The sequence below is a fragment of the Panulirus ornatus genome, chromosome 73 (genome assembly GCF_036320965.1).
Source record: "Panulirus ornatus isolate Po-2019 chromosome 73, ASM3632096v1, whole genome shotgun sequence".
Taxonomy (NCBI): domain Eukaryota; kingdom Metazoa; phylum Arthropoda; class Malacostraca; order Decapoda; family Palinuridae; genus Panulirus; species Panulirus ornatus.
The window spans coordinates 4050001-4077947 of record NC_092296.1 but is presented as its reverse complement, the minus strand read 5'-3'; the positions used below and the strand labels follow the sequence as shown (position 1 = coordinate 4077947).

At 42.6% G+C, this 27947-nt stretch overlaps 2 protein-coding genes across 11 annotated transcripts in view; one reads left to right on the top strand and one right to left on the bottom strand.

Moving 5' to 3' along the window:
* Positions 1-58: 58 nt before the first annotated feature.
* LOC139748241 (uncharacterized) overlaps positions 59-27947 on the bottom strand; it is a 78667-nt gene continuing 50778 nt past the window's right edge. The window contains exons 1-5 of one of the 5 annotated variants that reach the window (XM_071661120.1): positions 9863-10109; positions 5601-5710; positions 4860-4988; positions 3695-3745; positions 59-2264 (exon numbers count right to left, since the gene is read on the bottom strand). In XM_071661120.1, coding sequence (XP_071517221.1) covers positions 150-2264; positions 3695-3745; positions 4860-4988; positions 5601-5702 — 2397 coding nt within the window. In that variant the 5' untranslated portion in view covers positions 5703-5710; positions 9863-10109 and the 3' untranslated portion in view covers positions 59-149. Of the gene's footprint in view, positions 2265-3694; positions 3746-4859; positions 4989-5600; positions 5711-9862; positions 10110-27947 lie in introns of those variants that run through there. The other 4 variants (XM_071661119.1, XM_071661121.1, XM_071661122.1 and 1 more) reach the window with 4 other exon arrangements.
* Positions 13695-27947, top strand: part of LOC139748359 (uncharacterized) — a 40030-nt gene continuing 25777 nt past the window's right edge. For 2 of the 6 annotated variants that reach the window (XM_071661446.1, XM_071661444.1), the window contains exons 1-2: positions 13695-13846; positions 16754-17246. The gene's annotated coding sequence lies outside the window, so the exon portion shown is untranslated. Of the gene's footprint in view, positions 13847-16753; positions 17261-27947 lie in introns of all 6 variants that reach the window. The other 4 variants (XM_071661445.1, XM_071661442.1, XM_071661443.1 and 1 more) reach the window with 3 other exon arrangements.

Here is a 27947-nt window from a genome sequence, read left to right as displayed (position 1 = left end):
ACAGTATTATAGTAAATATAGATTAAGTTTTGGAAAAAGGCCCAATTAAAACTCGTGATGAGATACGTTTCTTTACTATAATAGCACTAACTTTGATAAATTATTTGATTAAGTGTTCTTAAATGTTCACAGTATGTTTATCCGATCCCTTATTGAGTTGAAAGAGTGCTGATGGGTGTCACAACATGGATTGGATGGATCTGTACTAGACCAGACTGAAGCTTTACCGAATGGAGCATGTTGCCAGACATGTGTACAGCTTGTATATGACGCATAACTGGCTCACTCTCTTGTCGCCAAAATCCACATTCCTCACAACGAAATTCAAAGGAACCTGGAACTCTACAAACACCACCACCAGATGCAACTGTTGTTGTTGGCAATGATGGAGCTGTGACTGGTACCATGGTGGCAGTAGTGTTAGTTAATGTCCCCACGTTATTTGATGATGATACTGCAACTTGGGTTGTGACAACAGCATTAGTTTGATGTAATTGCAGATGTGCTTCCAGCTGTGCAGCTCCAGCAAGACAAGCACCACATTCACTACAGGCATAAGCTGGGGCAATACGGGCAGGCACAGGATCTCCCACAGAAACCTGAGATGCTCGGTTTAAATTTAATCCACTATGGATGGTTCCATCTACAGCTACCTCGACTGTGTGAGATGATGGTGGCTGCCCAGGCCTTGTCACAGTAAGGCGTACACGAGATGACTGTCGAGGTAAATGGACTCCCACATGTGAAAGAAGTGCCCCAAGTCTCTCACCACGTTCTCCGCAAGACACACACTCTGTAGTTAGTGTGCCATGAGTAATTAAGTGATCATCCAAAGTAGGAGCTGACAATGATATAGAGCCACATATCCAACAAAAAAGTCCTCCACTGACATGTGGATGATAATGGGGATGATGGGATGCCATGTGTGCTGTTACTTGTTGTTGGCTACACGATGCATGACAACACACTCCACACATGTACTGTTTATCTTTAATTCTATGGCGAATGAGTTCAGCTTTAGAGAGGAACACCTCACCACATGCATCACAAACATGTCGTTGTTCACGGAGAAGTGGATCCTGGTTATTTTTCTTTCCTTTGATTCCTCTAGCTCCCTTCTTCCCTGATTCAAGAGTCTCTAATACATGAATGAAGTCAGTGTTACTAGTGCTATGAATATTTTGGAGATGGTACAAAATGTAGTTTTTGGAGGTGGCTTTATACCCACACAATATGCAATCAAAAGTTTGAGGATTTGCTTTGTTTGACTTCAGCTCAGAGTTTGCTGTACCATTCTGAGTTATCAAACATTGTACATCTGAACAAGTATTATTCGTCTTATACAGAATAATCCCACCCCCTAAATTAACAGTTTCTACCATATATGAATCAGGATGCTTCCTCTGAATGTGTAACTCCAAATTCATGGGATCCACAAATTTGTGACCACAATCTCCACAGATATTCCACTTACTATTTGTAGCTAACCTATCAGTTTTACTATTTTTTAAGCCTTTTGCTACACTCTCTGCTACTCCTAAAGGTGGTATACTCTGCAGAGGAGAATGTGTGGGTACAGAAGGTTGAGGATTACTAGTCTGTGACACTGGAATGAGGGATGATGGTGTGAGCTGTGGAGTATGAAGAATTGTGGTCATATTGTTGTGCATATGGGCCACTGGTGGTGGAGCAGGTGGGGGTGGTGGAGGTAAATGTGTTGGTGGTGGAGGGGGTGGCTGTGTTTGCTGCCCGTAAGTCTGGACCTGTTGGAGGGGCTCGTGGTAATAAACAACAGTTGTACCTTGAGGTTCTCCTCCATGGTTTAACCTTTCACTATGGTGGAGGTATGTTGCCATATGCTGTCTCTGATGCTCTGTCAAGTCTGCTTTGTCCTGGAACCATCTGTCACACTCTGCACATGAAAATCCCCCATTTTTGGCTATTTCTACCCACAGTTGCTGACGACTGTTGTGTTGTCTCTCTATGTGTAACTCCACATTCACTTTATCACAGAACTTAGCACCACACACATTACACTGATAAGGTTTATGAAGAATTGTCTGTTTATTTCTCTTATCAGCAGAATCCTGATTTCCAGACCCTTTCTTCTTCTTGGTTTTCTTGGCCATACGCTGGGCTAATTTTCGGCAAAGGGCTCCACGTTTATGTTTGGTAAAGTGGGATGCTTCTCTGAAATTCCGACCACATACTTCACATGTGTATGAATCTGGATGTAGCTTCTCCTTGGCTGACTGTTCTATTACCTGCGAGTATTAAAGAAAAAAGTTGTCAGAAAGGAGAAATTTCTTTCCTAACAGTAACAATTTGAGTTAAAAACACTGTGGCTTGCTCTACAGACTGAGATCCCATTGTATCGACAAACCATAACTGAAAAGGCCTCATGGACCATCAATCAGGGTCTTACATCCTGAACAGAACTGGCAGATAAAGGATAGAAGTGAGCTTCTGGAGAACAATGCAAATGAGTAACACTATCAGCAATTCTTGAATGAGAAATCAAATCAAATAAAAGAATTTTTCATAAGAACCAAACAGGTAAGATCTCCCCATAAGATGAGTACTGTAATTAATGCTTCCGTACTTAAGTCTGACGAAACAAACAACAAAAAAAATAATATAAGTTGATATATTTATACAAGGGGTGTTGGATCTTTTATCTTGCAATGGTGAAACAAAAATTCTTTAATTATCTTTACAATTATAATGATATAACACTACAAAAGAAAAAAAAAATTACCTTTTGATACAATATTCTTAAGTTATTCAATACTCTACTGTTTTACATTTTAATGTTATGGTGTATAATAATTTTCTGATGTGCTTCCTAAGTGGAAAACCAATTTCTAGATACAGTGCACCAACATTCTTGATTTATTTATGAATAATTACTCCAGGACCACATGTGGTATGACTAGAGGAATGAAGAAAGTAATGAGGAGATATATGAGAAATTTGATATAGTAGGGAATGAATTGCACAATGGGTGATATGTAATACTTTGAAGTGGAAAGAATGCAAGACAAGGAGTTTACAAGGATGGTATGATTAAAGAGGTTGGTGTAAAAGAAAATCCACCTGTGGCATGGGGATATAGAGTGGAGGGAGAACAATGGGGGAAGAATGCATGGAATGCTACGTGAGGGGGCCATGAAAGGAAAGAGATAAGAGGACACTTTTGCTGTGGCCTTCCCCTAGATGCGAGTTCCTGGAGGGAACGGGCATCAGAGATATAGGTAAGACAGATAGATCCCAAGACCAAATTCTATGAAGGTCATAGTGTTACCCAGGACCCTTTTAAAGTAGCAAGGAAATACAGATATTTAAAAGGGTGGAAAATGTGCAAGTCTTGGAGAAAGGGGCGGGTCTGCTGTTTGCTTGAGGATGAACTGGGAGGGGAGTTGAATTCCACATGCAGATGACATGGCTTTGGTGGCAGACTCAGAGGAATAAATGCCTTAGCTGTGTGTGAAACTGGAAGTAAGCATGAAATGGGAGTGATAGTTACAGTGAATATATTTAACATAGGGTAATGAAGTATAGCACGGAGGTGAATTCAACATGATATGGGTATGCACAACCCACATTTGCTAAAACAGTATGGTCTCATTTATTGAGGATTCACAATAAACAACTGGAAAGGTTCTAAGGGAATGCAATAAGAATGGTACCAGACCTTAATGGAATGAACTCTGAAGGTGGGAGGGAAGCCCTCAATCTGCTTATTCTGAAAAAAAAAAAAAGAACAGAGGAAGACATGATAACTACATGTGAGTTTCCAAGAGGCTAGTTCTCTAATGCACAGAGAGGACATAGCCAATGGGTACAGCTGGGAATGTGGCAAGAAATGTGTGAGGAGGGATATGAGGAGGTATTTCTTCAGGAACAGAGTTTTACTTGGAACAAAGTAAATGGGGAAACAAAATTTAAACTTCTTGGCTATATGTATAAACAGGTGATAATGAATTGGTAACAACTTTCAAATCAAGAGGACTTTTGAGCTTAACAGTGACTGATGACCAAGTTAGGACCAATATTATATTCAAGATGGCACAAGCAGCCCATGCTTGTGCCATTCGTGCTCTGATGTCATCGTATCTTACTCACTTATTTTATTAATGTTTTCTATAATGGTATAAAGTTAGACTTCAAAAATACCCTGTGTAAGAAATGGCAATTTTCTTTCTGGTAAAGTTAATGTAATATACATTAGCATATGTTTATTACTGAAAAATCAATAAAGGATAAAGATGGAGGAAAAGAGAATCAGATGAAATGGGAATACTTTTTTAAAATTCATTGAAATATTCCTAACTGAACATTCACACAATTCTAAACATCTGCAACTGCATTCTAAAACATTTCAGATATGAATGAGAATCACCTGACTTCTACTAAGAGAAAAATAATTAAACTGAAATAAACAAATGCATTCCAGTCAATCAACGTAACAGCAGAAATGAGCAACAGAGTATGGAGCTGAGGAAGTAGGAAAAACTAACATAAAGAACCCATTCTATTAATTTTTGGATGTAAGGGAACACGAATTGGCTCAAAAATACCATTCATAAGTTGCTCAGAATGTTTCACAATGTAATATACAATAAATAGACTTGGAGTAGGAGTGTGGTTGCACTAGATAATGTGTTCGCATCAATGAAAGAAAACTTCATGATATTACCAAATAACTTGGGACATTTCCACACTGTAAAGACTGATTCTGTTACATTACAAAGTGAATAAATAAGAGACATTCCTCTATGGGTACATACATATGATGAGAAACACTATTGTAATATGATGCTGAAAAAAAATTCTGATGAAGTTTTATTATTTAGTACCTGCATGACCTCAGGAGAAGAGGTTCCTGCTGATCTGGGAGAAAGCTGTGATGCATGTGTAGCTGGTGATACAGTACTGCTCCCATAGAACAGTTCTACCAACTCATATGGTTCCACACGTCCTTCTACCTGTGGAGTTAAGGCAATGCAGTTATGAGTAAATATATGCTGAATGATTATGTACAGGGTCATATGTGTACATATCTTTGTTATTATTAAACACAGGGCTTATATCAATATTGGTAGTACTGTAATACTATCGTGAAGAGCAATCAAAGTAAGTCATATGAATAACGAGCAAGTTAGCCATAATGATAAATGGAAGTCATACTTATTACAGCAAACAAGCAAATCACATAAACTGTACAAACCAATTTACTAATCTTCATAAAGTGTGTTCTCTCCTACTGTGACATTATAGCATGATCCAATATATAGAATTTCAACAAAAACTTCAGTTGCTGACCATCCCACACCTTTCCATGCCGGAGAGTTCTACATACTGGTTTAGCTACCATGAACGTGAAGCAAGTGTTACTACCCTAATCTTGAAAGAAGTAACAAGAATATGGCTTGTCTTACAAAGTTCATACAAAGAGGGAAAGTACATTTACTGGAAACTATAGGACACAACAAGCCAAAGTTTAGAAACTAGGACACAAGCCAAAACTCAGAAAACAGTACATACAAAAAAATACTGTGCAAGCCATACTACAGAGAACAATGTTAAGTTGGACATACTGCTGGTGATAACTGTAGGGTATCAGTCATAGAGTTCAAAGATGCAAATCGAGCTTCTGGGTGAATAGCCGTCCCATTGGTTGCCTTGGTTGCTGTTGCCATCTGGAACACTGTAAACCAATGTAACATTTAAGGTGAGATTCTGTATAAAAGTGATGGAAATATCTGGAATAAAAATTTTTTTCCTAAAGCATAAATCATTACTATTAAAGACTTGAAAATAGAAACAAAATTGAACATAGGGAAAACTGCTAAGCAAAGATATAATCAAAAGACACAAGAGTGAAAAACACCAATGAGTGCTGTTTGCATACATGCCATACATGAGAATCACCTAATCAAAAAGGATTTATCTAAAAACAATTATCATTTTTTCATCTTAGCATATATTTCTTACACTGAGCATATAGATATATAGAATCTTTCAAAAATGCTTAGTATTTGAACATTAAATGAAATATTCTAAACCATTTCTAACATTCTGCAATGATACATCCTTTGATGGCACAATAGTTGCTAACTCTTTGCATTGTTAGGATCAGTAGAGTATATGAAAAAGTGAGTTTGCAAGTTCAAATAGTAGTTCAGGCAATCCTTGACATTTTTTTCCCTTTCAAGTAGCCAATAAGGCACAGGCAAAAGCATGATCCAATCATGGCCATCTCAGATGAAAGGTAATATAATATGCACCAGTCTTAGAACAAATGAAAAAAGGACTAATATGAGTTCCCCAGGTGTTTGTCAACCCAACTCATAAAGATGGAAAGGTTATAGCAGGAGGGAAAGATAAGAGATGAGAAAATGCAACAATTTCACAGTACAAAGTACAAGGAAAGAAAGTGGAGTCATAATGATCAATCCTTGTGTGGCTGGTGTCCACACACAGGCTATTGGAAGCAATTACAAGATGCATGCTGTAGGGCCAGTTCATGAAGGCAGCCAACAACCAGGGAGGTATATTACCAGTACTATCCACCTGGATACTGAGAGGGTTAGTGACATCTGCTTCGTGAGCCAGCACTTTAGTGGTCATCAAGTTGCACTCCTCTGACCTAGGTAGCTGTCTTTTCTTTCTGCATCTCTAACATGTGGATTACTAGCCGTCTGTCCACAAATTTACATTCTCTCTTTGTCATATGTAACATTTGACAACACTTAACTCATGCAGCTCATTCTTCTACACTATCTTTTAGATTTTCCTGTGGTGAGCATTACAAACTGGCCCTGCCTTTTGGTAGGAGCAGAAAATAGAAGTAGTAGGTAGGAACATTTAAGTAGGGGCATTAGGTAGAAACACTAGGCAGAGGTAGTAGGCAGGAGCATTAGATAGAAGTAGACATTAGGAACATTAAGGAGGAGCCTCTGCAAAAACTGCAGTAGATTTGCCCTCTGCCAGTGGCCTGTTAAGGGTGAGGCACTAAAGGCTAAGAAGCAGTAGTGGATTTCTTTAGTTGTGGGGACTTTGTTGTCTTGGCCATCCCTTTGTGGGAGTTCCAATTGGAACAGGCATCAGAGACATAGATAGACAGGAACATAAGTTGAAAGCCTATAACAGCTGAAGTCAAAATAATAACTGCAAAATAGATAGACAAGGACACAATAATATGAAAAACAGAGAGACATAAAGAAATGTGATGGCAGGAGAGTTAACAAGGTGGAAGCTCCTGATTTCACCTTGACTAAGAGACAGGAAGGAAAACCATCCTAGATATCTGAGTGGTGATCTATACTTGGGTAAATAAGGGCCCCTGTAGGTCTGGAAAAGTTGCTCACTAGAAAAATAACTGTACCATCTTTTAACATCTGGGAGACACATGTTGCAGTGCTATTTATGTGAAGTTTCCAGAATAGAGTAGTGGTTGTGCATACGCTTATTACGAGTATGTTACTGCAGATCTGCAATGAGATGTTTTCCTACTGAAATTTGGAAACAAGTGAGACTAAGAATGAGAGACATAGATACTGCATTTTGGCATTGTTAAATTTAACCAAGTTACTGCTTCCTCATTCTACAATGTTACACAGGTCTGAAATAAGGAGGAAATGTGTTTAGTGCAGGTAGAACAATGTGCATTAATGAGAAGGAGAGTGTAGAAATTGTAAATACAAACGATTAAAAAAAAATCCCAATTCAGGGTACATAGATTTTCATAGCAAACAAAGCACATATAATAAGAATAAATGGAAAATTTAAAATGTGGATATACAACTTTTAATTCCTATCAGGATGTAACATATCTGTAAATCTGGCAAATTCCATAGTAAAAATTCTATCACAGAAAACTGTACATTCATTTTTACTATTTTTCGTTCTCATATCTGACAAAGATGCAAACATAAAACAGCATTATATTATCCTTTGTAAATGAATGATGAAAAACCAAAGTAAGCCAAGTCTTCTTTTGGATCACTGAATATAACACGCTCTTTAAAACAAAAATTTCAATGACTCGGGTCACTGCAGTGAAGAAACGATAACTACAACAGAATACCAGATACAATAGAACCCATGATATCGTATAAGGGCAATGTAACATATCTTACCTTTGGTGGACAAAAAATACTAACAGCAGCCTCTTCAAAACAGAGGCTACTGGGAGTGATTAAAAGTCCTGAGGTTTGATCCTCTGGTGAACAGAAGTATGGTTCCCAAAAAGCAATTGAAAAGAGATTCCCAGTGGAATAACAGGCATAGAATACTCCATATTCCAATGAAGTCAAAAGGTGCCAAAAGTAAAGTAATATCCTGGAACCTTGACAAAGATTTTCCTACCCTAAAGAAGCCCACTTTACCCAGTTCCTGCGTTGAGTCTTGAAACTGTATGAGCCCCATAAAAGGGGTCCTGGGGAAGCATACAGTAAATGAATCAAGAAATAATATCTACCAAGCCTACACTATTGTCTGCACCAGTATCACACCATGCTTTACTTGTAATATCTTAAAGTATGGTCGATTTGAAAACCAAGTTCATTATAATGGTACTCATAAGTCTGCATGTCATAAGTGGTCACTAAAGAGGGAAGCACTTAGGAACTAGACACTCTCCCCTTCTGTATCATCACCATGCAAAAACAGGGAAAGAAGAGTTTGGCAACAATTTCATGATTTAGTTTTTTTTTACTCTAATAAAAACCTGACAGGTTTTCTTTCATTCATGTGTGGGGTTGGGGACCTAAATTTTGCAAAATCAATGATGAAATAAATGTGTGTCTGCATATGATCCATCCTTCCTGGCAGAGTTGAATCTGGTTTGGGAATCAGTAAGATTTCAGTTTAGAGGCATAATGGACCTAGCTTTGAAATATCCTTTGCTCTTTGTGCTAAATATATCAAGACTAGCACAGCATGACTTGGATCAATATTAATTTCATTACACAAGAATACATTCAACAGTATTTGGGAAGGTTAAACAGACCAGGGGAGATATGAGGTTCATTATCATGAAAATACAGAGGTGGAACACCTGTAAAAAGCAACAGAACCCGAGAAAACCTCACCTTGCCCAAGTAGCTAAGGGCAAGTAAAAATATGTCTGTGATATTGTAATCCGTTCCTTCCCATAACATGGCACAAATGTGTACCATAGGCAAAGTCTCGATGTGCTCAAATTCTCCCCACACATCCTACATGTGACCGGATCTAAAGATCATGCCATTAAATGTCTTTCGAATAACATTAAAAATAAGGTAATCGTAGACCATAAAGCAAAGTCTGAGGTTTTTGTAAGTTCAGTTGATTTTTAGAAGTGTTTAACCTATTTCTGCACTGAGTAACTCCACATTATTACCAGCTATTCATAGTCCTCCCCCCCCCCCAACTGATTTATTTACTATTCCAAATAAAAAAGTAATCCACATCATGCTCTACCAGACTTAAAATATATTCTCCACACAGTCCATTATCACTGCAAAAACAAAACCAAAGATACTTTCAGTGTAGCCCTATACTTAAATTCTAATCAAGAACTCATACGTTTAATTCACGAATATACAAACAGAATTATATAATGGTGATATCACTCACACACCTATATACATTACTGACGGACCTGTTGTGACGCATTCGGCCCTATAATGGCTCTACAATATCTACTCACTTCATAACTTCTTGATACCAATTTTCAAAAATTTATTTCCGGTAAGTTAGAGAAGGAAAGCCATGAATTATGAATTCCTGTCATTTCACAGCTCGTAGTTGAGCTGGGAACCCCAAGATGACCTTCACTGTTGGACACCATACTGAGGTAGGTACAATTACTTACACTGTGACCCGAAAGGAGGACTTCTAGCCACCTCTTCTGCGTCTATTTCCGACGGCTACTCACCGTCATGGGTGTGTTGAAGGGGAAATAAAGGCTACTCCCCAGTGTAGACCCATGAATGAAGAGGAAGTAAACAAATGTTGTCGTCGTACAGGGCTGCCAACATTCCTCGTCCTCTTCATGGACATTAATTTTTCTTCCTCGTAATAGCATGGGAATAAGTAATCACAACTACAATAAACTGAGTTTATTTTCTGTTGGATCTTCAACTAAAAGCCACATCCATAGATCTTATACTCTGGTAGGCCTATGACAAACAAAATAGCTTTCAATTGCGTTGTAATTTTTAATTTTTTTTTGACTAGCCACAATTAAGGATCTTTACCATTTCATTGAATACTGAACTCAAAATCTGAAAGTTAAACTATACATGATTAATGAGAAAGACAGAACAACAGTGAAACAGTAAATAACTGAACATCATGAGAAGCGCTTCTCGGACTTGGCTTTGGCAGCAGATTTCCAAATCTGTTCCTTAACATATTTGAAATTATATGGACATCTGGATGAGTCTCCCGATCACCTTGTGTCTGTAAACTTATCTCAGGAATCACACAAGCCGCATATATCCGATTTCACGCAGCATAGCATCTGTATTACTAATTAAATCCATACATCTACTCCACTTTGCTTACTGAATCTTATGAGCCCAACTTTTCTGAATTCACTAAATCAATGGATTAAAATTAAACCACAACAATTAATAAACACCTTGAACCATCAACAGATGAAGCAACAGGTGTTAAGTTCTAAATGTAGCTCTTAAAATTCTGTAAACTAGAAATATAAAAAAAGGAGATAAAAGCTAGTCAGTTTCAAAAGCTAGTCATACCAAATGGCAAGCTGTTCGATACATTTGTCTGAGTCCAAATATATGAAGAAAACTGAAAGAATTATGACGATGTTCTTCCTCATCTTGGCCTGTATGGTCTTTTTGAAGTGCAAGTCAAATTTTGTAAACAACGAGTTTCATTGGAGAAAATGATTGATACCTACAATTACATTCTAGAAGAGGAATTATCACAGGGTTTGATGCCTAGACAATATTAGGATACACAGTTTACTTTTGGGTAACTTCATAGACTGTAGATCCGGCTGTAGGACTGGCTATCTCTGCTTTCATCCTCGCCTGGATTTGGTAATCTAGCAGACTCCACGTCGTGTTCCCAGGGACAGAGGATGTCTGAAGAGCTCTTTTGAGCCGAGTGGCTTGGCCCAGAGGTCAGGTGGTCACAGACTCCCTCGTATGATACAGTGAGGTGTGGATACTCCTGGCTTTTCCCACACTACCTGGCCACCACCATCGCCCAGGGTAACCCACCCTTCTTACCTGTACTCCACCGGGGTATCACGTTGGTCATCACGCAGCGTCTGACCCACACTCTTCGAAGTCCCTCAGCGATCTATGTGTCTACACTTCGGAACCTCCACCATCAGGTAGATCGATCCTAATTCTTCATCCTGTGGTGGGCTGCCGAAGAATGTCATGGCCAAGATCTTTAACATATGGACTTCGGAATTTCTTTTTTTTTTTCCACACCCATTACGGCTGACCGTTCTCCGTTGTCTCCAGGCTCAACCAACATCTATCTATTCAGTAGTGTAAGTCCAGCTTCGGGACAAACCGATCCTCCATCTTAGTTGCCAACATGAAGTAAATGTTGAAAGTGTCTTTCCTAGGCAAAATCAAATTCCCTGGACCCTTCAAAGATCTACAGTGCCCAGTTAATACTCCACACCTTAACAACATACTAGGCCATCCAACTGCAATGTTAGGATAGATGAAGCGTCCAACAGCATTATGCACCCGTCACATAGACCCCGATGATCGGTTCGTTCCAGTTTTCCTGATCCAGTGGAGTCCTTCGCCGCCTGAAGTGTTCCATCTTGTTGTTTTACCTTCCCACATCTTGCTCTCAGCTACTGCCAAGTTGCGCCTTGCTCTGTTGGGTAGGAAAGTCACCTTTTCTCAGCTTCACACTCATAACTTTTAATGTCCTCCAATGCCAAAGAGCCAGTTTGGGCTATATAGCTTGCGTGGTTACTTATTGCCAACTCCAATGGAAGATTTTTGCCCATTCTTACATCTTTACCGATAGTAGTGCCGGCAATCACCTATTTTCCAAGTCTTGGAAGTTCGTCTTCCTTATTTCGAAACCTGACCTCTTGAAAACTGAGACCAAGGATTGTCATAGCTGGCTAGTCTGGTTTTGCTTTACCTAGAACTTGAGAGAGTACTTCTATTGATTGAGCTGCTCAAGCTGCCTCCGTAACTCCTACATCATATATCGTAACTTAAGATCTTCTGCCGGATATCTCACAAAGTTTTACAAGTGTTCCATGACTTCTTGTTTACCTGCTGGAGATGGGTGGTCAGGCATCCGACATTCTTGCTGCGGGTGGGATCTTCTCCCAGCATCAGCTGCTGCCGCTGCTCGTACGACTTCATCTACTGACGGCTCAGACAATCAGACTCGAGCATCATATTTTTTACCCCCTGGCTCTTGAATTCAAGGCTTCCATTCATCCTTCACACCTGGCACCATTTGTTACGGTACTGTTCCTACCTCAAGGCCGTGAGTTCTTGCTGAAATCAAAGTGAACGGCCCTAAAGACTGATCATCAATGTGTAGCAAGGACAAGCTTCACCACCATGACGCAAAGTGGAACTGGACGATCGCAAACGTGAGGGAAATCGCTTTATAAACTTAGCTTCGGCGAATCTAATACCCTCTGACTTTCCTTCCCTCTTCACTAACTCTTCCTCCCTACATTCCCAAGAACCCCTTCCACTGCAACAAACCCCTCCCAAAATACTTCAACTCCAAAAGACCTTTCCCTCCAAATCTCCAACCTAAGAGTGATTTTCATACCTCAAATCGCCAGCCACCAGCCTCTAGGTAGGACAGTTTCCTTTCGGATCAGTTACTGTCGACTTAACACACAGTCGTATGAGTACATAGACGTCAGCAGAGAGACAGATTCTACTGTGGTATAGAAATAAGCTTTGCCAACAACATCCAAACGTAATTTGAGATAAATGCCTGGAGAGGCTGCTGGAATATCCAACATCAATCAGTACAAGTCAATTCAGTGAATCTCTTTCACATAAACTAATTATTCAATCTTATATTTAATGATGCGTGTCCTCGCCAAGGACATACGTCGTATATGTCTGAAAAAAAAAGGGTATACAAGAGATGACGATCATGTTGCCATATCAAGTTCGTAAGATTTCCAATGTTATATAATGAAATCTTGAAGTAGATATTCTATAATTATACTCGACTTTACGATGCACACACACAAACATACACACATAGGTAGAATGACAGTTAAGAACGGTGCTGAACTACTGGACATGCATGGACACTTTAAAGTAATACGAAGGTTTAAAATAGAATATTAAACGATAGACTAATGCGGCAACTTTACGGAAAAATGTTACCTCAAAGAAAATGGGGAATCATCTTCGAGAGCCCCCTACGGTGGTGGCAGGAGTGAGGGAACTCCGCCCACCATTCTTCATTTTCCAGACCAGTCCTCTTGTAAGAACGTCAGAAAATGCGATGCTGCAATAACCAGCTCACTCTCACGTAAAATGTTTTGGTTATCCGGGACAAAAAGCACGTCATACGTCCGGAAGCAACGAGTTAATGTCAAACTCCAGCGGCGATCATATGTTAAGGGGCGTGTCTCTGGCTGGGCATGAAGCCAGCCCCCACAGTGGTGACCTACAGGGGCGGGTGAAGGAAGGAGTGTGGGGGTAGGAGCGGGCCAGTACAACGTGCTGCACCAGACGGGGCAGCTGTGGCACGCTCTGACATTGTGACATCTGCAGTGTTTATATATGCAAGCCCAGCTGTTGCAAGGGTGGCGAAGCGATCCCTCATCGTAATACAGTGGGATTATTAAAACGACCCGGTTAGTGTGTATGTGTGTATGTATGTGTGTGTGTTGGTCTATGATGAAACTGACAGGAAGAAGTGTTGCGTCTACCAGCCTGCTTAACCTGGGCGCTCCCCACTGATGAAAGTATGTAGACATGCCGAAGGAAAAATGGAATATGTGAATGGTCCCTACAACGTTATGTGAACATGAATTGTTAATCAGAGTATATGATGAGTTTCCTCTGGAGTGTTTTATAGATAAGTACCTGGTGGCACTCTGGAAACACCCTCACACGTAATCAAAGGACAGAAGTGTGACGTAATTATAACAAGTGCAGTTCCAGCGACTGGTACATAATGAAAACAGAAAGTTCTATCGAGGACTTGGACGTGATCAAAATATATCATACTTTAGAAAGGAGTTTTTTCAATGGTGGCAGGAGAGAGGCTAGATCATGTGGTGTGTAGAGTGAGCAAACCATGACACAGTGTTTTGCCATGAGACAGGCGACCGGGGTAGGGTTACACTGCTCACTCGCAGGGAAATACAGATTTCAAGATGTAAGAGTTATATGAGGCGTGTGCTGTCCAGTGTTACTAGAGTGTGGGAGATAGTGAGTGTATATAGGTCTGTATGTGGGAGATAGTGCGTGTGTATGTGTGTATGTGGGAGATAGTGAGTGTCTACAGGTGTGTATGTGGGAGATAGCGAGTCTCCACAGGTGTGTATGTGGGAGATAGTGAGTGTCTGAGATAGTGAGTGTCTACAGGTGTGTATGTGGGAGATAGTGAGTGTCTACAAGTGTGTATGTGAGAGAGTGAGTGTCTACAGGTGTGTATGTGGGAGATAGTAAGTGTCTACAGGTGTGTATGTGGGAGATAGTGAGTGTCTACAGATGTGTATGCCAAAATGTGAGTTAAGTTATTTGAACGTGCAAGGATGGTGTGTTTACATCTACAGCACAAGACGTAATTGTAAATACTTTCGATATTCACTGTGTGTCCACTTGCTCATGGTAAAGAATATATTCAAATCTCTTTTAACTTGTATGGCTTACTTTCAGCCTATGTTGCAGTTACAATTGGTTCCTCATTTAAATAATCAATGTCCACATTGCCAAAAAGGATTTTAAACATTTAAAATCTTGAAGTCATATTCTCTTGACTCTTCCACTGAGCAAATAAACAATTGCCAACCTTCTTGATATAGTTCAATTCCTTTCGCCCAGAATTCATCAGTTGCTCCTTACTAAACCCTCTATAGCAAGATCCAGACACTACTTCCAATCGTGTCACCACATCTGTGACTCCCAACCGGACTCGGGTCTAATATAATGCTATGTATATTACTGTGCTCTGGATATCTCTTTCATCATAATGCCAACGGTGACACAGACGAGTATATGCGTATCTTGCTCCCATAATTCTGTCCGACGTGTTTGGGTGAGGAAGCTGCGTATTATGTCGACTCCCAACGGTCTATTTCTCTCACTCACACACACACACACACATACACACGGACATTCCTGTAATTTGCTCGAGAGATGACGTGCCCACAGCCTCGCCTCGATCATAGCGTGTCTCATCTTCACTATTCCAAAAGGTTGAGTTAAATTGGCATTACCCACATACCTAGCAGAACCTGGAGATAATCCGGAATTATATATATATATATATATATATATATATATATATATATTCGGGTTTAATTGGAGACCTGGTCGGTCATTTACGAAGAACAGGAAGAGCGATGGTACCAGAAGTGGGCCTTGCGGAACAGACTTGATTCTATCCGAACGCACTGTTTACATCTCGAGTCGAGGTTCAACCTCTTGTAAGGGGAGCCTCTTAACTGATTTCGGGGAGTCCAAATGAACACACCTCACCCATCTAGCACTCTACAGGATGATGTTTTATCCCAAACGGTTCATTTATAACTTGACTCGTCACATTTTCACTTCTCGACCCCATACGCCCTCTCAGTTAGTTACCCTCTCTGCTACATTTCTTATCCTTTTTATTTATAATTGTCTCCTCCAGTATTACAGTAATATCTCTTCATACAATCAAATGTGTAAATAAAGTAATTTAGTTATCTGGATTATCTATTTATACTCCGGTTTCGATGAGACAGAGTAGATAACAAGATGTCTTCAGGGAAGTAGATAACAAGATGTCTTTAGGGAAGTAGATAATAAGATATCTACGAGAAGATGACCGGACAACTCATAATTAAACCAATCACAACTCCTGTAAATCATAAGTTTGATGCCTGATCACAACACTGTAAATCATATGCCAGATCACATGACTGTAAATCATATGCCAGATCACATGACTGTAAATCATATGCCAGATCACATGACTGTAAATCATATGCCAGATCAGGGTACAGACCTGTAAATCACACCAGCTGGAGACCACAGTACATAACTGTAAATCAGGAGACATCAGAACTGTAAATCATAGCACGGAAGAAGATCAGAGTAAACAATTCGTAAATTATACGAGCGGGAACAAATGGAAATTCAGCCATACATCACAAGTAACATGATCAATGACCAGAGGGTAACCTAAGTAACGCGATACTCTGAGGCTATGGTGTGTGTGTGTGTGTGTGTGTGTGTGTGTGTGTGTGTGTGTGTGTGTGTGTGTGTGTCATGCAAAGCTGGGGATAGCAGGCAACCCACGTTGCCTTGGGAGGATATTCTAGCGTCATGTTTACCGATGACGTAGGCAAAATCTCCATTGCCCACCCCCCCTCCCCTCCACTTGCTTTGAGCAAGTGGATATATATATATATATATATATATATATATATATATATATATATATATATATATATATATATATATATATATATATATATATTCAAATTCAATTTCATGGCAGATATGAATTTTGTGATCGATTGATTAAAATGTTTTATTTCACTATAAAGAAAATTCTCATGACGTGAAAAAAAATACCCAAAACTGTTATTTTGATTTATATATAAACACTGGAAGATTTATATATAAACACTGGAAGATTTATATATAAACACTGGAAGATGTATTCGAAATGATTTGCACTGGGATACTATTTGTCTGTCTTGTGAATATATGAAACGTAGTGCCGACCCATGAAATCAAGATTGTCTCATGCCATAGTGTTTTCTTAAAAGGACACAAGAAGCAGGCAGATAGATAGAGAGATATATAGATAAGGAGTATCTGTGAAGAGAAGAGCAAAGTGTACACACACCAACACGCACGTAACACATCCCCCCCTGGGCTGCGCAGAAGCAGAAGAGACGACGGAGGTGTGGCTTCGTATCCCACGAGATGCTGTTGTCATCGGTGCTGACCTGACCTGACTTGACCCTGTGTGTACCTCTGGTTGTATCTACATGGCGACTAAATCACGAGGGTCTACATTCAAAGAGTGATCAGGTATGGACGACCTGGTGAGTACTGTTCTCAGGCTCTTTGCTGTGTATATGTGTGGTGCAGGATATATATATATATATATATATATATATATATATATATATATATATATATATATATATATATATATATATACATATATTCCTATGAGTCCACGGAGAAAATGAAACACGATAAGTTCCCAAGTGCTCTTTCGTTTAATAATCACATCATCAGGGGAGATACAAGAAAGAAATATAACAGTCAGTTGATATACACGCCATTTGTATACATTTATGTACTTAAGTGTATCTATTCATACACACCAGGGCTTTTTGTGTTACTGGATATGAAGTCGGCAAAGGCCAGCAACATGGGTTCGAATCCTAGGCGTAGGAGTAAGCCCTCATCCAACCCAGGTGTTCATCTTTCTTCCTTAAGGCTTGGTCCATAAGTATCTACCAGGCTTAGGGTAGGGGTGTGTGTGTGTGTCTATATATATATATATATATATATATATATATATATATATATATATATATATATATTTAAGGTTAAGAGACGGGGTAACACGAGTGTAAACCTCGCTTCCATGGATCGATTCGCTGTGTTCAGCGGGTCTAACTCACCCGTGTCAACTCCAGTACTGCCAAAAGCCTCTTTTGAACTCCCAGATGCGAGCATGTAGTCACGTATCCCCCAGCTAACTTGATGTGCAGCAGCAGCAGAGAGAGAGAGAGAGAGAGAGAGAGAGAGAGAGAGAGAGAGAGAGAGAGAGAGAGAGAGAGAGAGAGAGAGAGAGAGAGAGAGAGAGAATGTGTCTCTCTGTTACTTTGGACCAGGAGATGATGCTTTAAGACAAGGGTTTCTTATATCTCTATATTGCACCAGCTGTTACCCTCCACACTGCCACATTGTGATAAGCAGAGCCAAACTGCAGGGTTTTTTGGGTAGGTTAAGTAAGCAATGAAGTAATTCTATACTTGGATGAATTACTTATGTAACCCCATAATGCCTACGTGGCCTTTATCCCGACCATTAAGGCTCCAACAACTGACACCATTGTCGTGTTGCCTTACCCCCTTCCTAAGGGTCACATTCATACATGTCCCTAATCAACAAGAGAATGTCTCGAGTATTTTAACTCTTATGACGGGTACCAGGAGGGTTGTTATTCTTTGTTTAGACTTTAGGTGTATCTGGGTCCAGTCCTGGAAAGCCCTTTTTTTTTACACATCCAGTCAAGAGAAGCCTTTGGCGAAGCTGTTGTCTTCATCGTCTGTCATCCTCGTCTACACACAGGTTTGATCTGGGACTCCTGAATGTCTGATGGTACTTGAGGTTAAGCCTTGACCCCCCGCACGATCGTGAGGAATTATAAGATCCACTTGATATTCCACAGTGTGGCTGTGTGTTTTGACATGCTATAGAGAGCGTCCGGCACTTGCGTTCAACAAGGCTCGCATTCTCACTACGATAACGGACGTTGAAATCAAAGGCCATTCTAGGAATTAAACGAAAGTATGTCTTAAGTCACACTTAACCCAAGGGGTTGAAACTAGTATGATCCCAGTGTTGTAACCTATGAGTCAAGGAATGACACCACAGGAACGAAGGAGATGGAATCAATGCCAAACATAAAGAATCAAGATTAACATAATTGAAAAAATAGTGATGATACTCACGCTGTTGTACAACGGTACGACCCTTGAGGACGACGGGACGATGCTCGAGCACGACGGTACGACCCTTGAGGACGACGGTACGATCCTCGAGCACTACGGTACGACCCTTGAGGACGACGGTACGATCCTCGAGCACGACGGTACGACCCTTAAGCACGACGGGACGATCCTCGAGCACGACGGGACGGCCCTTAAGCACGACGGTACGACCCTTAAGCACGACGGTACGATCCTCGAGCACGACGGTACGGCCCTTAGGTGTGATGACCTGGTCTTTGACCTGACCCTCCTAAGAACCCTTCCAAAGTCTTCCCACTTTATCAAGAACAAGACAAGAGAGGTAGAAAGTTGTTGATAGCCATCATGTTCGCTAGAATTCTGCTCTTTCATGATGACTGGAAGCAGTGGCTTGCAAGAGTGCAAGATTATCAGCGCGTACAGTCTCTCTTGCTTGAGGTATGAGGAACGGCAGGACCGAAGGACATCTCCACCAAGATGAGACAGAGCAAAGAAAAAAAAAGTAGTGGATTGGCAACCAATGAAAAACCAGCAAATGGAGTCTTAAGGTACAAGAAGCTGCGACAGGAGAGGACACATCACCCATGGTGTTGGGAAACACTAGCCTGCTGGCGACCATTGACGCACGTCCAGCGCCCTGTCTCAGGCTTTGTTTACACGTGGACGTACGCGTTCTGATACACAAACACTCCCATGGCCACTCAGGTGGGTGTGTTGGGCAAGTACCCTTTTAGGTAACCTTCTGGCGCTACCGCTACCATGATGAGCACGACCGCCAATATAAATTAGCCGCTGGGAGATGTAAAAACTAACTGGGCCAGAAAGATGGAGGAAGACATTACAGAATAAAGGATCCATCATTCGCAAGACACTTTCTCCTCGAGTACCGTCCATTGATTTCTTTCAACCAGCACGGTGAAGACGACCTTGCAAACTCGGAAAAGACGTGTGCTCTCAGAAACCAGGTATTTTACAACGCTTCGGGTCTGGTTTGGAAGTCTTAAAGGACGAATATGGGGACACTAGCGTGACAATGTTTGAATGATTATGTGGACATGTTCTGTGTGAGCGAACACGTTACATACAGGAGGAGAGGAATGTACGACCACGTTACATACAGGAGGAGAGGAATGTACGACCACGTTACATACAGGAGGAGAGGAATGTACGACCACGTTACATACAGGAGGAGAGGAATGTACGACCACGTTACATACAGGAGGAGAGGAATGTACGACCACGTTACATACAGGAGGAGAGGAGTGTACGACCACGTTACATACAGGAGGAGAGGAATGTACGACCACGTTACATACAGGAGGAGAGGAATGTACGACCACGTTACATACAGGAGGAGAGGAGTGTACGACCATGTTACATACAGGAGGAGAGGAGTGTACGACCACGTTACATACAGGAGGAGAGGAATGTACGACCACGTTACATACAGGAGGAGAGGAGTGTACGACCACGTTACATACAGGAGGAGAGGAATGTACGACCACGTTACATACAGGAGGAGAGGAGTGTACGACCACGTTACATACAGGAGGAGAGGAATGTACGACCACGTTACATACAGGAGGAGAGGAGTGTACGACCATGTTACATACAGGAGGAGAGGAATGTACGACCACGTTACATACAGGAGGAGAGGAATGTACGACCACGTTACATACAGGAGGAGAGGAATGTACGACCACGTTACATACAGGAGGAGAGGAATGTACGACCACGTTACATACAGGAGGAGAGGAGTGTACGACCACGTTACATACAGGAGGAGAGGAATGTACGACCACGTTACATACAGGAGGAGAGGAATGTACGACCACGTTACATACAGGAGGAGAGGAGTGTACGACCACGTTACATACAGGAGGAGAGGAATGTACGACCACGTTACATACAGGAGGAGAGGAATGTACGACCACGTTACATACAGGAGGAGAGGAATGTACGACCACGTTACATACAGGAGGAGAGGAGTGTACGAAGAGATCAGGAAGCGCAAGTTCTTAATCAAGTCAGATGACGTGTGTGTGTGTGTGTGTGTGTGTGTGTGTGTGTTGAACGGGCCTTTAATGTGGCAAGGGTGCGACAACCAGCAAAGGACGTCACACTGCATTGAGAAACAGAAAACGGAACGATGCTCAGAAGTGCTATTATGGTACAGGAGGCCGTGAATGAACGAAAGAAAATGGGTTATGAACTACTGAACACAGACAGAATAAACCTTTAATTTTTTTTTAACAATTTGTGATGACGGATGAACGGACGAGGCCCAACGAGTTTAGAACTTGTTGTGTAAAATTAGGTATTTACAGTTGGGTAATTACTTACACACACACACACACACACACACACACACACACACACACACACACACACACACACACACACACACACACACACACAAACTGGCAGCATTGAATTAAGCTCATAAAAACCACCCCAAAAATCTCATTCATTGACACCTACAATATCATATACATTCAGAATACATAAAGGTCTATTTCATGTTATTGGTGACGTATCCTAATTTTCCTTATCTTACATAGTTAAGTAACTAACTACGTGATGGCAGGTAACAGTTCAAAGGTCGATTATTCAGGACACGAGGAAGGGAGTGTGTTGTGGTGGTTAAGAGGTCAGTTCGGCAACAAGCCAATTTGGGAAAAAAAAGGATCAAATCGTATATGTAGTTTTGATGAAGTTAGGAGTGAAGGATTTGGTAGTTGTACTGTTTGTTATATGAGACAGGACGCGTGTGGGTGTGGGGGACAGTTAAGTTAAAAGGTAAGTGATTTTATTAATTTTAAGTTTGGTTAATTTGTAAGACAGGATAGAGGGGATTGGGGAGAGGGATTCAATCACTTAAGCGGTTTAGGAGGACTTAAGGAAGCCTAGAGCTAAGTTAGATGAGAGAGAGAGAGAGAGAGAGAGAGAGAGAGAGAGAGAGAGAGAGAGAGAGAGAGAGAGAGAGAGAGAGAGAGAGAGGGGGGGGGGGGATGACGAGGGATAAGTTAGAAAGGTTAGTTAGATTGGACAGGATGGGGCATAAGTTAGTCAGAAGGTTAGTTACGTAACGGAAGATAGACAGTTAGGTTCGAAAGAGAGGGGGGTGAGGAGGTATAAGTTAGAAAGGTCAGTTAGATTGGGCAGGATGGGGTATAAGTTAGTTACAAGGTTAGTTACGTAATGGAGGACAGGGAGGAGGAGGAGGAGGGAGGGGAGACTACATTAATCAGAAGGTCAGTCATGTTCAGATGGAGGGAGAGAGAGAGAGACATGTTGTTTACCTTGGCGTGGCTCTTCCTTCAATCCACCTCGTGTTTATCTGACGATTCTTCCTAGTGATGAACGGGGTTACCTTCTTATGCATGCGCCGCGGACGTGATCCAAGCATCCACACTACGGGCCACACTCTTTTAACCCACTTCTACCCACCACCATCACCACACCCCCACCCCAACCAACTAGATAGGGACATATACACATCCGAAACTGCATTCCCCCAGACATGGTCGAGTTATTCTTTGCCATCTGCCTTTTGGACACCACCCAATGTTCACAGTATAAGACCTCTTTTCCTTCCCCTACCTCCATGATAAAACTTGCACAATATAGACGTCGAACTCTTAATCTTTAGTTACCCCTTACCTTCACCACACAAAGAAAATGACTCGTGGGTCGCGAGCCCTGTGGACGCAGCCGGCATCCTGGGAGCTGCTGCAGGGGGCCCCATATGGGGGGGGGGGGGGTAGGTAGGAGCGTGATGAACACACAGGGCAGGTCAGTCACCCTCCCCCCTCCCCCCACCCCCCCAGCCTCGCTACCCCCCGCCAGTTTTCACTGAAAACGGGATGTGTCATCCAACGGCACCCTGGTGGCCATCCAAGATCCACCAATCACAGTTCACGTAGGATGTCAATACGCTGGAAGAAAACGTATAGTCTGTGTTCTTGAAATGTTCTTCAGGTGTTCTCCAGGTGTTCTCCAAGGCTGGCCTCGTGCGCGCGCACAGCTAGCGGCGTTTATAAAAACCACCCGCTAACTAACCTTGAACAGATTAAAGCATTTAAAGCCTTATTATTTTTTTATGTTTTTTATAATGGGTTGGAGACCAGGGTATGTCAGTACTCCAGATCTAAAGTATGAGGTGAGGAATGGTGAGGGTAGAGCACAAACCAGAGGGAGATGGGGGAGAGAAGGGTGTCTGCGCACCGTACAGGAGCAGGGCTAGTCTCCCCAAGGGGATGGGGAGGGAAGGATGGGGTGCTACAAGGACAGACTCGCTAGGTTTCCTCCCTAGGAAAGCCAGAGGTATGGGGGAAAACACACACACACACACACACACACACACACACACACACACACACTCATATATCCTCCGACGTTAAGGTTCATGATCCCATGACCTTAAGGTGGGCATGACGACGTTATGGATATCACCACCTCGAGCTGATCAGCCAGCACGGACGGCGGGTGCAGACAATGCTACACCTGCCATAGCCATGACCTCGTCATTGAGGATGCAAGATGCATATCGGGAAAAAAATATATATATATATACATGTATTACGTGCTCAATGATTAGCCATCGTACTCAAAAGGTCGTACTGTCGTACTCAAAAGTCGTACAGTCGTACTCAAAAGTCGTACTCAAAGGTCGTACTCAAAGGTCGTACAGTCGTACTCAAAAGTCGTACTCAAAGGTCGTACTCAAAGGTCTTACGGTCGTGCCTTCCTGTCTGGAAAGTGTGTCTCGTGTCTACACTCTTCACTTCCAACCAGAGTCCCAAACTTCATTGTAATTTACGCTTCCACCTCTCCCTCTGTCTCAACGCGTCTTATTTCCCTGTATCCTTGGAAATACTTGAGAACACTGCACCCCCGAACCATCCAAGAGATGTAAAGTGCTTGATACTTATACTTTAATACTTTATACTTAAATACAGTTGAGGTGAGGTCAGTGGGTCCTCCAACACCGGCAAAGTGATGGCGGGGTAGGTACTCCAACGCTCCCACAGTGCTGGGGGAAGGTTCTCCACCATTCCCACACACTGGTGATGGTAGAGGGAGGAGGGAATGGGAAGGGGAGGGAGATGCTCCAGTCGGACCCCCCCCCCCCCCCAGCAAGCGGGAAAGAGGGGGTGATGGTGGACACCCTAAAATAACCAAAGTGGATGAGTGGTAGGGTCTGTGTACGGCAGAACTGGGGAGTGAGGGAGGAAGGGAGGCAGGGAGGCAGGGAGTGAGGCATGGAGTGAGGGAGGCAGGGAGGCAGGGAGTGAGGGAGGCAGGGAGGCAGGTAAGTGCAAGTCTCACTAACCAGAATGTTTTTGTAAGTGATATCGCGCGGGGGGCAATGACTTCTCCCACCTCACCTTCCACCACCACCTCCGCCCTCGCTTGGGGGAGAGAGAGAGAGAGAGAGAGAGAGAGAGAGAGAGAGAGAGAGAGAGAGAGAGAGAGAGAGAGAGAGAGAGAGAGAGGACGCAGGTGGCAAGATGCTGTGGTCAGGGGTATCTGGAGCCACTCCCGGGCATTTCAATGTGCGCCGTGATAAGGCAGACTCTCCAATACGTTCCTTACCCCACACACACACACACACACACACACACACACACACACACACACACACACACACACCCCAACTTCACCACACTCACTCCTCGCCACCTCCCCCCTTACCCCTCCCGCTACTTCACCCTGACTCACACACACACACACACACACACACACACACGCAAACACACACACAGACACAGACCAGCACCCCTGCCAGTAATTCCTGGTGCTTGTTAACTACCCAATTGCACTGTAGGGCGAGAGGGTGAGAAAGGTACATTCTTAAGCTCCTTGTCTGGTGAACCGTTTCTACCATACAACGTATGTGCTCGTATTTCTGTACACTTACATTCACAGTCTCCATCACTTATACTTTCATCACAATGGGGACTACTTGAAAAAGTATATGTGAAAACATTATTTTTATTGTTATTTTACTTGATCGCCGTCTCCCGCGTTAGCGAGGTAGCGAAAGGAAACACGAAAGAATGGCCCAACCCACCCACATACACATGCACATATACATAAATATAGATTTCAACGTATACATACATATACATCCACAGACAAATACATATACATATATATCCATATACTTGTGGATATAAAGCGACGCCAATTCACCAAGTATTTTGACACGTTCGAGCCCATCTTACTTACCAGCTTTCACACACACACACACTCTCTCTCTCTCTCTCGCTTCGTAACCCTTGTTTAGTTTACCCTTGAGAACATTTCTGACGCTCAACTTTGCCATTTCCAAACACCGCCTGACCTAACTAACTTCGTAAGGCAGCAGGTAGACACAAAAAAAACGGGCCCAGGGTGTTGGATCCGTCTCTCGCTTTTTCAAGTGTGGAGGAAGTATAGTCCCAGCTGATGAGATGATCATCTCTGTGATAATTATCTGGAAATGTCTTCTTATGTGTAAGTTAATAAGTAAACTCATCATCACTACTATCACAACTCATCATCACTATCAACACGACCATCACTCACTGTTTCACAAGTGTTGGTGTTGGCGACAGGTTCGGGATGGTGATGGAGAGGCCCAGTGGGAATTTGTTGGCGAGGCTCACCTATTTGCAGGGGAAGGTGGAGTGGTGGAGGAGTCTGGAGGGACGGATGGAGAGGTATGGAAGATGGAGGTGGAGGGAGGAAGGGAGTTGTTGCTACCCCATCAGAGCGTGTGTCGTCCATGCCTTTACACGTTCACTCGTACACACTCCCTCCTCTCCCCCCACTGAGTAATACAGTCGTATGTATTCACAGTGGCGAGCTGTTCTTAGGTGGTCGGTGGTGGTTTGAGGCTACGAGTGGTACAGTGGTTGAAGCATTGCAGTGGGTAGTGGCTTTTAGTGGTACAGTGGGCAGTGGCTTGTAGTGGTACAGTGGGCAGTGGCTTGTAGTGGTACAGTGGGTAGTGGCTTGTAATGGTACAGTGGGTAGTGGCTTGTAGTGGTACAGTGGTTGGTGGATTATACTGGGGCAGGCAATAGATGAAGTCTTCCACTGGGGTAGAGGTTTGAAACTTCCAGTGGGGCAGTAGCTGGAGGTTTCCACAGAGACACGCAACTCCTGGAAGTCTTAAAGACAAAGAAGATGGGGGATGGAGACTCGCATGACCACCATAACCCTGTGATGCTACGTTAGAACAGCAACCCGGGGGACGAGGGATCTCCTCAGAGGTGACGGTGGCGAAATGGTGCTAGAGAAAGGGGAGGAGAGATGAAGGAGCAGGTTCTACAGAGCGTTTGAAAGGGGGAGGAAGGGGGAAGAGGGGGAGAAGGGAGGGGGGGGGGCGACGCTCTGAACCCCAGCCACATCTCAAGCAAGGGAAGGGGAGAGGAGGGGTCAATGACGTCACACGTCGTTAACGTCAACAAACAACCCTACAAGCGACCCTTCGCCTCCCTGGGAAAATAACGAGGAAAATCACGAAGGAAACGCTGGCCCAGAGACAACAAGGGTGACGGACGCACACACGGACTCTTCTCCTCCGTCAGGGGAAGAGACAGAGAAAGGAATGATGAAGGTAACCCATTTTCTATAGGTTTTCCCCAGTAGCTCCTGCTGTGTGTGTGTGTGTGTGTGTGTGTGTGTGTGTGTGTGTGTGTGTGTGTGTGTGTAGCGGACAGAGAGGAGGTTGGTGGATGATGGCCAGGCGAGGGAGGCATTAGGTGAGTGTAGGAAGAACGCAAGATCGCGTGGTGTTGGGAGAGAGAGAGAGAGAGAGAGAGAGAGAGAGAGAGAGAGAGAGAGAGAGAGAGAGAGAGAGAGGGAGAGAGAGAGAGAGAGAGAGAGAGTGTCCACGGGTTGTCATCATCAATTCGTCTGGGTTCAGCTGGTGTCAGATGGCAGCACTAGAGTAATGCAGCTGGTGAGGGCAGATGGAGCCAAGATAAAAGACGCAGATGGTGACATGGACCGGGAGGGGGGGGGGGGGGGTAGGCATTACATGGGCCAGGAGGAAACAACACACCGTGTGTCAGGGACGCATAAGGTCGTCGCTCCCCTTCAGGATCCAGACCAATCTAGCCCATAAGAGCGTTATGACTTTGTGCTGGTCTTGTGTTGGGTATTTGTGTGGACGACTTATGTGGAACTTTGTGGAACTTGCAGACCATGATATGGGTGGAACTTTGTGGAACTTGCAGACCATGATATGGGTGGAACTTTGAGGAACTTGATATGGGTGGAACTTACAGACCATAGTATGGGTGGAACTTACAGACCATGGTATGGGTGGAACTTTGTATCTGAGACTATTCCTAGACTTGAGTATCGTCTTAACTATAAAAAAAGAATGTCAAGTTCTCCACTTCGCACACTATCAAGTTCTTTACACACAAGGTTAAGTCTTAACCATATTACTCACACGTAGAAAATGTACTGAAACTACTGGGAGAATTGCCAGGGGTGACTCTGGTAGAATGTTGTGAGACCATTTCAATGCTATCACTTTGTGAGGAACTTGTGAGATTAAGATCAAAGTGAAATCTGAGGTCTAGAGAAATGTTAAGAGATGATCTCATATCCTAAGTTTACAATTTGTTTTCAATCATCCAACATCATTACGTTTTCTTTTTCCCGCTTGTAACAGGTATTGGACGCGTACTTTGCCGATACCAGGTCAAGAGGTCATGGTCAACATCAAACACTCAGTGGGTTGACTGACCTGACCAGAGGCTACCTCTGGAAACTACACACACTCTCTCTCTCTCTCTCTCTCTCTCTCTCTCTCTCTCTCTCTCTCTCTCTCTCTCTCTCTCAATCTATCTATCTATCTATCTATCTATCTACCTACCTATATGGGTATCTATTGACCTGATCTGTGCAGTATGTGTCTGTTCGATGGATACATGGGGGTCCCTCACCCCATCCTTGTAACTTGCCCAATGCTCATTTTCTATTTTGCGTAACTCTATACACTCGTGGTAGTCGAGAG